Source organism: Lithobates pipiens, unplaced genomic scaffold (assembly GCF_037356315.1).
Source record: "Lithobates pipiens isolate NorthernLeopardFrog02 unplaced genomic scaffold, aLitPip1_a1.2 Scaffold_30, whole genome shotgun sequence".
Classification (NCBI taxonomy): Eukaryota; Metazoa; Chordata; class Amphibia; order Anura; family Ranidae; genus Lithobates; species Lithobates pipiens.
Window position 1 is genome coordinate 72,170,554 of NW_027507791.1, and position 14,227 is coordinate 72,184,780.

General features: G+C 41.2%; 1 protein-coding gene across 3 annotated transcripts in view; it reads left to right on the forward strand.

The window, feature by feature from the left end:
• TMEM260 (transmembrane protein 260) overlaps nucleotides 1-14,227 on the forward strand; it is a 143,920-nt gene that overhangs the window by 25,206 nt on the left and 104,487 nt on the right. For all 3 annotated transcript variants that reach the window (XM_077464430.1, XM_077464432.1, XM_077464431.1), the window contains one exon: nucleotides 9,204-9,235. In XM_077464430.1, coding sequence (XP_077320556.1) covers nucleotides 9,204-9,235 — 32 coding nt within the window. The remainder of the gene's footprint in view (nucleotides 1-9,203; nucleotides 9,236-14,227) is intronic.

A 14,227-nucleotide genomic window follows, 5' to 3' on the forward strand; every position in this document is an offset into this window, starting at 1 on the left:
CTTTATCCCAAAAGGGATATAAAAAATAGTTTGCTGTAACTGATTATAAAGTGTGAGCTGGAGTTTGGCTTCAATTTGTTACTGTATTTAAATCTGCTAGAACATCTAACACTCTCCTCCCCCCAGACTGCCAATGCTGCTGTCCAAAGGTGCCCCCCTGTGTGCTTCCATCCAGAGTGGGGGCACACTAATACAGGAGGTGCATTTACTGGCTAGATTGGCAGGTTTAAACAGAGGGGGAAAAAAAGAAAAATAGTAAAGCCACCACATCTATGGGTTGGTAAGCTGCAATGTGTTAAATTTTTTCAGGTTTAATACTGCATTAAGGGTAGATTAAAATGTTAACAAAACAGGTTAAGGTTTAGGTTATCAAGGGTTGGGTTGAGTTAGATTAGGTTATGCCCAGGTTATGGTTATGGTAAAAGGTAATGGTTAGGGGGATTGAGTTTTAGTGGTAATGGTTATTATAAATTCATTATCATATTGGTTACAATGGTTACCCCCCCCCCCCCCCAAAAAAAAAAAAAAACATCATGTCTTATAGGTGTCAATGCCAAATACATACTGGGGGCAATTTTTTAGTAGTATATTCTCATTAAGCAAGCCTTCACTAAGCTGCATAGCTGCGGGCCCTGTGGAGCAATTCATCCATAAAGTTCACAGCAAAAGCACTTAAGTCATCCTCAAGGTGGCTCTCCAATCCAAGTGTACCTGATATCTCTTCAGATTAAACAGTGAAAGGCTGCTGAGTGACTTATGGCAGAGGGGAGCAGATGAGCTGCGCTGCTGAATTAAAGTGGTTTTAAAGGCTCAAGTTTTTTTATCTTAAAGTATTCTGTGCATTAAAATTGGTTATAAACCTCCGACATGAAATATGAACAAAAATATCCATCTATAGGGTGCATTTGTCTCAATTCAGAGCACTAAGTGTCATTTCTGTCTGCTGATTCATTTCTCTGCTATCAGCAGACAGCCTCAGCTCTGTTGCTGTGTGAAGGGGGGTTGTGTCCCTTCCCACCAATCAGCTCTCAGAGCTCTCCTCACTGATGTAACTACAGCTCTCTGCCCCCTGCTTTTCATGTGTAAAATCTAAGGGACAGACAAGTGTAAACACGGGTACAACTTGTCTAGGAGCATTTGTTTAACCACTTCAGCTCCAGAAGATTTTGTCCCCTTCCTGACCAGAGCATTTTTTGCGATTTGACACTGCGTCGCTTTAGCTGACAATTGCACGGTCACGCGATGTTGTACCCAAACAAAATTTACTTCCTTTTTTCTACCACAAATAGTGATTTTTTTTTTTTTGCGCTATAAACAAAAAAAGTGTGACAATTTTGAAAAAAATAAAATATTTTTTACTTTTTGCTATAATATCCCCAAAAAATATATATAAAAACAAATTTTCTTTCTCAGTTTAGGCCGATATATGTATTCTTCTACATATTTTTGGTAAAAAAAATCGCAATAAGCGTATATTGATTGGTTTGCGCAAAAGTTATAACATCTACAAAATGGGGCATAGATTTATGGCATTTTTTTTATTATTTAATATATATATATATATATATATATATATATATATATATATATATATATATATATATATATATATATATATATATATATATATATATATATATATATATATATATATATAAAAAAAACTTTCTTCATTAGTAATGACAGCGATGTGTGTGTTTTTTTATTTTTTTTATTTTTTTTTCAATTGTTACTGTGACATTACGGCGGACACATCGGAAACTTTTGACACTATTTTGGGACCATTGTCATTTTATACAGCGATTAGTGCTATAAAAAGGCACTGATTACTGTGTAAATAACACTGGCAGGGAAGGGGGTTAAACACTAGGGGGTGATCAAGGTGTTAAGTGTGTCCTAGGGAGGTGTTCTAACTGTAGGGGAGGATGGGCTACCACTGACATGACAGCGATCACTGCTCCCGATGACAGGGAGCAGTAGATCCCTGTCTTGTCACTAGGCAGAACGGGGAAATGCACAGCGCAATCGCGGGCCACCGGTGAACATCCGAGTTCTTGGAACCTGTGGGCACGCTCCCGGGAAATTTTAAAGGGACGCACAGGTACGCCTGCCTGTGCCATTCTGCCGACATACATCTGTGTGCGATGGTTGGCAAGCGGTTAATCTCTGTCTATGGCCTGAGGCCAGTCACTTCACTGGGTATATTAAGGGGTTTACAACCCCTTTAAGGTAAAAAACCTTCAATGGTCAGCTCAGCCCCCCAATACTTACCTGAGCCCAATCTCAATCAATCAATCACTGTGCCTGATAGCAGCGGCTCTGCTCTCTGTCCTCACAGGACATGGAGGCAGAAGCCTTTGGCTACTGGTGCTGTCAATCTAATCCTGTGAGGAGGGAGCGAAGGGCTGGGCAGTATCACTTTGTGTGTGTGTGTGTGTGTGTGTGTGTGTGTGTTAACCTATTGGCGCCAAGTGCATACAAATATATGGCCTCTCGGTGGCCAGCCTTTGGCACAGAGCGGCTGTATTTTTGCATGCAATAGTGCCAATAGCGCTGTGCACGCTCCTGGCACAGTGACTGGCTGCTAATGGAAAAGCGATCAGGAGTTTTCCGATCGTGTGACAGCCAATCACGGTGGTCACATGGCCAAAAGCCCTGCCTCCTGACTAAAAACCTTAAAGCGATGGTGGAAGTTGGCTCCAATGGATTAATAGATCCACTCAACCTAGCTCAGGATCCATCCCGCAATCTGCCCCCATAGCAAGTGTTTTGCTATGGGGCAGACTGAGAAGTGGACAGTGCTGGGGGAGGACCGCAGAAGAGAAAGTCCATGGCTGCTCTGGCTAAAATAATTGCCCAAAGCAGGTAAGTATAAGATGTTTGATATGTGGAAAAAAAAATATATAACTTTATATTTGCTTTAACTGCTAGAGGGGAACCAGTGAGCTGAATTGCTTATTCACCGGTCAGAGAGGGTGCTGTTCTAGGCCGTCTTGTCCAGGAGCGAACTGACAACTCATGGGGCCCCCGGGCAATAGGAGATTATGGGGCCCCGGGCAATAGAATATTATGGGGCCCCTGGGCAATAGGAGATTATGGGGCCACACAGTATACACACACATACAGTATACACACACAGACACATACTGTCCATGGTTTTATTGAGGCTGGCAACCCTGATGGGGCCCCGTAGTGGCATGGGGCCCTCGGGCAGTGCCCGAGTGCCCCAATGGTCAGTCCGCCCCTGGTCTTGACTGACTGGCATGCCATGACAGTGATCACACTCCAGCACATAATCTGAGCTGTGCTTGTACTTTGTACGTTGCAAAGAAGACTGAAAGCAAGCAGGTATATTTCTTTTATTGAAGGAGGGGTTGGGGGAATTGTTTGTTGGACTCAAAATTCGATTACAACAGTAAATATAAATGATAAACCTCTGCCTGACACCACAATAGCAACGTTGTTATTCAAACATTAAAAATGTAGCACATACAAAGCCCATTGGCATAAACTCAGGGGAGCGGGTGAACATATCCTCTATCTAAAATGTGTGTGCAAAGTCAATCAAAAGATTTTCTTAAGTGAGCAAAGTCAATCCTTTGGTTTTGTCACGGAATGATTTCCAGCTTTTTATATGGACTTTTTTTTTGCACATAAAACAAGCTGAGCACTTTATTATAGTTTATAGTTTTTTATAGTAATTTTAAAGAGACCGTACATGATAGATATACCAATTACTTTACTTATCCCAGATCTGTGGGATTTTGTTGGGGTGGGCAGTAGCCACACTTCTATTACCGTAGAGCGGAATATAACATTTATTTCAAGTTTTTCCATTGCATGTCTCTTCTGCAATAAAGAGCCTGCCTGCGCATGGGACTTTGGTTTTGATTTAAATGACTTCAGTGCTTCCGCTGTATAGGTGGACCTCAGAAGACCAAGATGATTTCATGCTGAAAACTGCATTAGTGTGAAATAAAACGTCAACTGCTGCCCCCCTAAAAATTGCAAGGTTGTCACCTGATCTGCATACTAATTTCCCGGTCACTGACTCCTGAACATTGAAACCATTGGATCAATAGGGCAGCCAGGCAACTAGCATTTTTTGTAAGTAAAGGCCAGCAGGGCAGCCTTTGTCATTCTCACAGCACACTTCTGCATGGACAGACCCTTTAAATAAGCCAATGCATGTTGTGCAAGACTGATTAAACTGCCCAGAGTAGACAGCCTTTGTCATTTTCCGATATTAAAGTCTACGTCTAGTGAGCAAACTGTTCCGTCTCCCACTGTAATAATGCTAAAAAGGTATTTTTTTTTTCTCGAAGGCAACAAAAAAAATCCATAAAATGATTTAATGCTCGTTTTTGTTTTGTTTGATTTATTCGTAGGGAGCGTTTTTTTTATTTTATTTGGGGGGCAGTGGGGCTATACTGTGTGACTGATGTGTTGGAGATCTTTGTGAATATATTACAACAGCGCTCTGCCACAAAAAAATATTACAGTATGTCAATATTCACAGTGGACAGAATAGCAAGCCACAGTGGTGTTTTCAGAGGTAATGATTAACATTACGCTTATTTAAATAATGCATAATTACCACAGAGAGAAAGACTTAACCTGGAACGAGTCTTTAGAGAAAATTGTAGCAAGTGTATTGTTTACTTACATTAGTCTAAAATGTCTGCAGCCACTTCCCAGGCTGACGGATAATTATTGCCTGTAGCACTACGCAGTCTGGACGGCAAGTTCCAACCAGGCTTGGTGTGACCTTTTCCTTTTTGCTTCACTCTTATAACTAGAAGAGATTTCTATTTTATTATTATTTTTTTTGCACGTGATGACTTTTTTTTTTTTTTTAAGGTACCAGATATTTTATATATTGGAAATTATTTCTGTTTTAAACCAGCCTTTCTCAACCCCGGGCTCTGTGGAATCCTAGGGTTCCTCCAGAGGTTGCTAGGGGTTCACTGAGTGGTGACTAATTGACCTCTCATCTGAAAGCACTTGCATCATTTTGTGGCCAATGCCACTTGGCATAGTCGGCAGTAAGACATCAACTATCTTCTATCAGTCTGTAAGGTTGGCATTCTTACACTGACCAGCACTGTAAGGGGCATTGTTTTCACTGACCCCCAAAGGAATGGTATATTCCTTCAACTGACCTCCAGAGGTTGCTAAGGGTTTCTTGAGGTGTAGCTAATTGACCTCTCATCTGATCATACCAGCATATTTCCACGGCCAACATCTCTTGGCAGAGTCAATGGCATGACACCAGTGATCTTCTTGGCGTATTGCAAGCATGTCATTCTTCCCACTGACCTCGAAAATAAGGCACATTTTTCCACTCGCTGAATAGATGTAAGGAGTCACTTTTCTCACTGACTATAGTGTATGGCGTCACTTCTCCAAATCTAAGGTGACCTTTCAATGAACAGTAATGTGGGAAAGCATTTCTCCACTGGCCACCAATGTAAGAGTCTGTCTGTGGTTCTTTTGTGACATTTTTTAGTTTTATGCTTATACTGTTTTACATACCTGCTCTGTGCAATGGTCCTTCTCTTCTTGGGTCCCCAGCCAGTCCCCAGCCAGTGCTTTGGCCCCCCCCCCCACGAGTGCCCCCATAGCAAGCCCTTGCTGTGGGGGCAGTCTTTGGGATACACAGAGCTTGGGTCTGTCCCACCCCCCGTCCCCTCCTCCCTGGCTATGATTGACCCTCCCGCTGCTGTGTCTCTGCCAATGAGGAGGCAGAGACAAGGGAGAGCAGCAGCTCTCGTGCACATCGCTGGATCACGATCGGGCTTGTGTAAGTATTGGGGGGGTGATCTGGGGGGAAGCTTTTGACAATTCCTTTATTAACCACTTGCTTACTGGGCACTTAAACCCCCCTCCTGCCCAGACCAATTTTCAGCTTTCAGCGCTGATGCACTTTGAATGACAATTGCGCAGCCATACAACACTGTACCCAAATTACATTTTTTATCATTTTTTCCCACAAATAGAGCTTTCTTTTGGTGGTATTTAATTACAGCTGGGAGTTTTATTTTTTGCTAAACAAACAAAAAAAGATGAAAAAAAATCATGTTTAATAGTTTTGTTATAAAATTTTGCAAACAGGTCATTTTTCTCCTTCATTGAAATGTGCTGATAGGCTGCACCGGTGGGCACAGATAACGTGGCACCGGTGGACACAGATAAGGCGGCACTGATGGGCACAGGTAAGATGACACGGATGGGTGGCACTAATGGGCACTGATGGGTACCACTGATGGGACTGATGGGCACTGATAGGTGACACTGATGGGTGGCACTGATGGGTACTGGTAGATGACACTGATGGGCACAGATATGTGGCACTGAGGTGCAGCACTGTTGTTGAGGCAGATTGTGGGCACTGATGGGTGGCACTGTGGGCACTAATGGGTGGCAGTGTGGCACTGATGGGTGGCACTTTTGCCTTTCCTTAGGTGGCAATGGCAGGGGGCAGGTGGGCACTGATGAGCTGGTGCCAGCTCGCCGTGATCGGACTGAAGTCCCTCTCACGGCCGCCGGCGATCACTTTTTTTTTTTTTTTTTCTCCTCACGCTAACAGCGATGAAGGCTCTTTACCAACCAGCTATTTTTCACACAGAATTCAAATCTTTCCGAAAATTTTGGAATTCATCAGAAAATTAATAATCAAAATGAAACTAAAATTCCAAAACAAATCAACGAAACAAAATTAGTAACATAACGAATCAATCCAAAACAAAACAACTTTTTTTTATGAAGGTGACAGGTAGGGATAAGCTCATGCGTGTTCGCATGCTTCATGTGCAGAGCCCGCTAGGAAGTCGGAGCAGCGCTGCGCTAATCACACTTTCCCGATCTCTGCAGCCGCACATCGGGGCAATGTCTCACTGCCTGTGATTAGTGCAGTGCTGCGCCGACTTCCTGGCGGGCTGTGCACGTGGAGCATGCGAACATCCCGGAGCTCATCCTTAATGACAGGGAATACTATATGTGCCAAACATTAACATGCCTACCTTTTTTAGTAGTACTCAATTACACACACGTACACAACTACAGGGAAAAACCGAGCAGCAGTTAACAGATGCAAAGGTAGTGCTGGGCTTTCTTATTAGAAAGTCCAGAATGCTTGGAAAAGGGAGTATCTTGGGTACTGTTGCCTCCGTAAAAGTAGGAGACATGAGATCTTAACTCTAGACTCGCAAAGTTCATGAGATGCTGCATATAAAAATCTAGTAATTGAGTCACCCATCTACAACTGAGTTGTAATTTGTCGGCCAATCTTTGTAGCAAGTCACAAGGAGAGAGGCTGCCGCAGAAGACGATGTGTGTCAGACAATTGTGAACATAGGCACCAGTATTTGTGTGTATTAAATATCCTTTATAAGGCACCATTTCAGTCCAGAAGGTAGATGCTGACCCTGGATGATTCCTGAATAAATATCCATCTTTCTGGAGAGAAAAGCAAATAAAGACATTGTTAGGTGTAGTACTGGGGTTTTCTATGAGACGTCATGAATATCAGTAGTGTTACACATTATTTAGCAGACATATCATGACAAACCCATCTAATGCTAGATTCGCCTTTAAAGTGTATTGTATGTCCAGCCAACACTATTCAATAGTAGGGAAGGGTAAGAAGCCTTGTCAGGCTTTGCTGCTATATAGGACTCCATTAGATAGATTTTTTTTTTTTTCACTTCCTTTTCTACTGACAGCAGTTTTAGCAGAGTTGTGGATGGAACCCATCAGTGAGAGGAAATATCTCCGGAGCCGCAGATAGCAGTAAAATGCAACTGGGGTCCTAAACTTAGGAAAACAAGGATATTCACCAACAAACCTTTGTATTGTGAATTTATTGTCCTTTATTCACGTAAAGAAACAGACATCACAAACTGACATTTCAGGACCCCTTTTCTAAGGATGCTTGAGACTTGTGATGCCTGTTTCCTTATGTGAAAAAGGACAAAATTATTATTAAGGTGGGCTGGTGAAGATCTCTATTATCCTATGACTATGACTGTGCCACCAATTTTATTATAGCACCCTGCATGAAGTGAAGGCAAGCCTGTAATGTTCCTACTTTATCCAAAAAAACAAACAAAAAAAAACTTTTTGGCTTGATACACTTAACCAATAGCAATGATGTTGCTGAAGTCACAATAAGTTAGTTTTTGATTGATTTGTCGCTGTAGGTTACTGCTCATTAAGGAAACCATGAATGCCAACGTGTGCTGTGACATACTAAAGCAGAGCATGATCCCCTCCCTTTGGAGATTGGGCTGCAGGGCAGTATTCCAACATAACAAATCCCAAACACATCTCCAAAAACGACCACTGCCTTGCTAAAGAAGCTGAGGGTAAAGGTGATGGACTGGCCAAGCATGTCTCCATACATAAACCCTATTGAGCATCTGTGGGACATCCTCAAATGGAGGAGCGCAAGGTCTTTAACATCCACCAGCTCTGTGATGTCGTTGTGAAGGAGTGGAAAAGGACTCCAGTGGCAACCTGTGAAGCTCTGGTGAACTCCATGCCCATGAGCGTTAAGGCAGTGCTGGAAAATAATGGTGGCCACACAAAATATTGACGCTTTGAGCCCAATTTGGGCATTTTCTCTTAGGAGTGTACTCGCTTTTGTTGCCAGCAGTTTAGACGTTAATGGCTGTTTGAGTGATATTGAGGGGACAGCAAATTTACACTGTTATACAAGCTGTACACTTACTACTTTACATTGTAGCAAAGTGTAATTTGTTCAGTGTTATCACATGAAAAGATATAATAAAGTATTTACAAAAATTTGAGGGGTGCACTCACTTTTGTGAGATACTGTAATTGTCCACCATAAGGATAATGTTTTTATGTCATGGAATGTTTACTTCTTATATAATTGTATGTATGCATTTATGTGAATATATACAGTACATTTTTTGTTAAATGAAAACATTTCTGTTTGTAAGTCTTATTCTCTTCAAATAATAATGCAACATGGTATATTTATGAAATGCTTCTCTGTTCAACTAAATGGAAAGTGGGAGGAATTTCTGAGAAAATTTCATGCTGCTAAATCTCGCTAGATTTATTTTTATCAAGTCAAATTAATGCAAAATCCCAGTGCAAGCCTTTGAATTTGGGGAACTTTGGAGGAGGGTCACTCCCTAATGGTAATTATTGGTTTTACATTTATTTTTTCACAGGGGAACTGATCACAGCCGCATATGAGCTTGGAGTAAGTATTAATTTTATTGTTTAATCAATGCTCTCATTAACAGTTTTAGGAATTAGGCAAGTTTAATTAAGCATGGAGCAAAGTAGATTAATTTATTTTCAAATCACGGTTTTACCAACTTATAAGTACAGTATGCCACAATTTACTTTAAGTTTTAAATCCAATTAAACAAAATTATAAAGCAAAGATTTTACTGTATATACAGTTGCATGGCTTATTATCAACCCAAAATTTGGATAAGCTGGGGAGAATGAACTAAATCGGGTTAACAGTTTTAATAAGTTTTATTATTTAATAAACTTAATTATGGTGTCGTGATCCCTTTAGGTAAGACTCAAAGTCTGTTAAAGTGGCACTAATCTGGAGACAGTGTGGTCCTCACAAGCATTCATTGGTAGTGGTTTGGTTGAGTGGCATTCCCAATCTAAGAACAATAGAGGTCATAGGCTAAATATAAGTCTGGCCAATAAACAATATCAAATAAACAATAAACTACAGAAAGATATAGCAATTCCTCTGTCTGACAGCCACATTAACCAGCTATACTTAGGAAGGTGTGGATGAGGGGCACTGGATCCGAGAGTCTTTCTGAGCCTTCAGCGTAGAGTACATTGGGTAGAGTTGAATGACCCTGGAAATGCAGCCCTAATGAAGGGGCCACCAGGAGTTGCCTTGGGTGAAAATTGAACAGTGTTGGAACAGAAATTTTGCCAAATCAATGGTTGAGAGTCCAGAATATATTTATACATATAAAAATCTAATGAGACAAGCCAACATGTTTTGGGGCTACTGAGGGGGCTTCTTCATCAGGGTTTATATTTCAATATGTTTATTAAAGAAAAAAGAACAAATAACCAAGTTCAATATAGCCAGGCATTTAGATATACTGATGTTAAGTTTTCCGAACATCATACAACACTTCAGAAAAATAAACAGTACAGCCATAATACCCAACCATCAGCTGCCAAAACAACAGAACGTAACAGCCGTGATATGTGTTTATAGTACTGGCAGAACATACCAATGGTATCCCACTGTAGCCAAAGTATTTTAATAAGAGGGGGTAGTGGAGACCCAGAGTTCCGGGAGATCCCAACCGCAATTGGTGGGATAATACCAGGACCCACAGTCGTGTAAGGCCTTTTGCTATATCATTTATGTTGTACATAAACATTCCAAAAAATAAAAAAAAAGAGAAGAGGAAAGAAGAAAGGGAGAGATAGAAGGAAGAGAGGAATGAGAGAGGGTCATCCTGGAGTTCACTATGGAGTTGAAATGTAATCAATCCATGGGTCCCATAGCTTATCTTATTAAATTTCTTTGTTTTGTTGTTAAGAATATTAGTGAGCTTATTGATCATAATCCAATTAAGTTTACTTTTAACCTGGTCAAGAGGAATTTTCTCCAGAGTCTTGCAATCGCTTCATCAGGGTTTAATGTGCTGATTGAAATACAAAAGTGCTGGATTCAAAATGGTTAGGATGATTTGGGGATAGTAATTGTTGATATTTTAAAGCAGGCTCTTGCGGTAGTTTTTTTTTTTTTTTTTTTTTTTTTGTCTATTTAGACCTTTTATACTGTAGGTTTAATGTAAATCTAGGTATAAAATTACCAATGAGGTTTATAATGAGTTTTTATTTTTTTAACAAAAACAAGTATTTGCAATCAGTGTAATTACAGAAAGATTTAGCATTTCTTTGGTTAATTTTACATAGGAGCATACAGTCATGGCCAAAAACATTGGCACCCCTTCATTTCTGTCAGATAATGCATCACTTTGGCCAGAAAATTGTTGCAATTACAAATGTTTAGGCATTCTCATATTTATTTATTTTGTTTGTATTGGTATGACACAAAAAAAGATGATTAAGAAAAAGCCAAACTGACACATTTCACGCAAAACTCCAAGAATGGACTGGAAAAAATTATTGGCACCCTCAATTTAAAATCATTTGCTTCCTGTAACCATCAATGAGTTTCTTAGACCTCTTTGCTGGAATTTTGGAACACACTTCTTTCGCCAACTGCTCCAGATTTCTCAGATTGGAAGGGTTCCTTTTACCAACTGCTGTTTTGAGATCTCTCTACAGGTGCTCTATAGAATTTAGATCTGGATTCATTGCCGCTCAGTTCAGTACTCTCCAGAGCTAAACCATTTCTGGGTGCCATTACAGGTGAGTTTAACAGCTTGCCACCCGCAGGCCATCATATGATGTGCAGGCGGTGCGGCTCTCATTCTGGGTGGGCGTCATATGACGTCCGTCCATTTAAATACGGAAAGCGAGTGATCGTGTGCGCTCATCCCTGCTCATTTCGATGGCGGTGTGTCATGGAGGGGGGTGTACAGCCATTGGGCATGGCTGTTTAACACATGATCAGCCGTGATGAAGTCATGGCTGATCACAGATGGTGCCGCCCCACTTTGCATGGCACATGCACGTGATCACGTTGGTGGCAGCGTGTTTCCGGGAACACTGCTCGTCGCAGACGCTGGTAAACAACCATTGGCCGGTGGCTGTTTACCACGTGATCGGCTGTGATCCTTTCGCAGCCAATCAGTAAATGTAAATACAGAGCGGTACCAATCACCAGCCCATCAGAGTACCCGAGTACCTATCTGTAGCCCATCAGAGTACCTGTTGCCAGGCCATCAGAGTACCCAAGTATTTGGGTTATTTTTACCAAAGATATGTAGCAGTATAAATTTTGGTCAAAAGAAAAAATGACTAGCAAAATTTTATGACAGAAACAAAAAAAAAGGCATTTTTTTTTTCCCAAAATTTACGGTCTTTTTTTTAAATTTATTTATAGCTCAAAAAATAAACCCACTAGTGATTAAATACCACCAACAGAAAGCTCTATTTGTGTGAAAAAAGGACACAAATTTCATACGGTTAGGCCGCGTACACACGGGCGGACTGTATGGCCAACTTAGTCCGTCAGACAATCCGACAGACAGTCCGTCCTACTTTCGAATGAACGGACTTGACCACACACGATGAACAAACAGTCCGTTGAAAGCTTGCGCGATGACGTGTACAGCACGTACGACGGGACTAGAAATCGGAAGTCCAATACACAGCAATGCAACCTTTCGCCGTGTAAATCCTTTCTGAGCATGCGCCATACTTAGTCCGTCCAACTTGCCTACACACGAGCGGACTGTCCGCTGAAACCAAAGTTGGACGGACAATATTACGGAAATTCCGAAATACTTAGTCCGCCAGACTGCACGCTGAAAAAGTCCGCTGAAGCCCACACACGAGCGGACTGTCCGCTGAAATGTCTTTCGGCGGACTAAGTTGGACGGACAGTCCTCTCGTGTGTACGCGGCTTTATAGTTTTGCATGAAAAATTCTGGGTAGGAAGATGGTGTAAGTGCCCTGTATTGAGGTGGTTAATTAAAAATTTCAGTAGCATCACAATTGGGGAATGCAATTATTTCTTACAATTTTGAGAAGGTACCAATAATTTTGTCCAGTCCATTCTTTGAGTTTTGCATGGAATGTGTCAGATTTAGCTTTTTGTTTCTGCACTTCTTCTTTTTTTTTTGTCATACCAATACAAACAAAGAAAATTAAACACGAGAATGCCTAAGCATTTGTAATTACAACAATTTTCTGGGCGAAGTGGTGCATTGTTTGGCAGTAATGCAGGGCCAATATTTTTGCCCATGACTGTATGTGTTACAAATAACACTGGGAATTTAGATGGGGACACCACAGGACCCACACTGGGTTGTCAAATGTTCACATATTTGTAGGTCCCAGAATGGCAAACTGAATTGTGGGGGAACGTATGGAATGTACACTGACAATGGGGGCTCCAGCATTTACCACCTTAATGACCAGGCCAATTTTGCGATATGGCACTGCGTCACTTTAACTGACAATTGCTTGGACATGCGATGCTGCACACAAACAAAATTGATATCATTTTTTTTCTTACAAATAGAGCTTTCTTTTGGTAGTATTTGATCACCTCCCTGTGGTTTTTATTTTTTGCTCTATAAACAAAAGCCCAACAATTGTGGGAAAAAAAAAAAAAATGTTGCTATAATAAATATCCCCCAAAAAAGGAAAAAAAAAACGAATTTCTTCATCGTTTAGAGCAATATGTATTCTTCTAAATATTTTTGGTAAAAATAATAAGTGTATATTGTTTGGTTTGCGCAAAAGTTTTATAGCGTCTAAAATATAGGGGATATATTTATGGCATTTTATTATTCATTTTTTTTTTTTTTTTTTTTTTTACTAGTAATGGCTTGATCAGTGATTTTTTTTATTTGTTTTTTTTTTGTTTTGTTTAGTGGAACTGCAACATTTTGGCAGACATATCAGACACTTTTGACACTTTTTTGGGGTCCGGAGACATTATTACAGTGATCAGAGCTAAAAATAACCACTGATCACTGTATAAATGGCACTGGCAGGGAAGGGGTTAACACTAGGGGGTGATCAAGGGGTTAAGTGTTCCCTAGGGAGGTATTTCTAGACCACCAGAGGGAGCCACGCTGCACCCGCACCACCAGAGAGGGAGCCACGCTGTTGTTGAGTGCACTGTTCAACCCCCCCCACCCCCCCCCCCCCACCACCACCACCACCATGACAATGGCATATGCCCCTCCTTCTGATTCTCTAAATGAAAATGACCTTCACTCTAAAAAGGAATTCATACATGGATTTCTTTTCAGAGGCATTTGACAGATGGTGAAGAGGTGATATGTTGCCTTCTCACCACCTATTTTAACCCTCTAAATCGAGGGTCGGCAACCCATTGACCGCAATCTACCCATCAATTACGGCCAGGTGAAGGGTAGATCCCAGACCACTCCTCCCACATTGCAGAGCAGCTCATGGAAGGAATTACCTTGTATGCTGCACTGATCCAGGATGGCCCTTCTATCACGTCCATCCCAGGCGTTGTGTGTGACATTACATTGGATGGATGAGAGAAGAGGGCTGACCAGGATCACAGCGCCAGGAGAAAGAA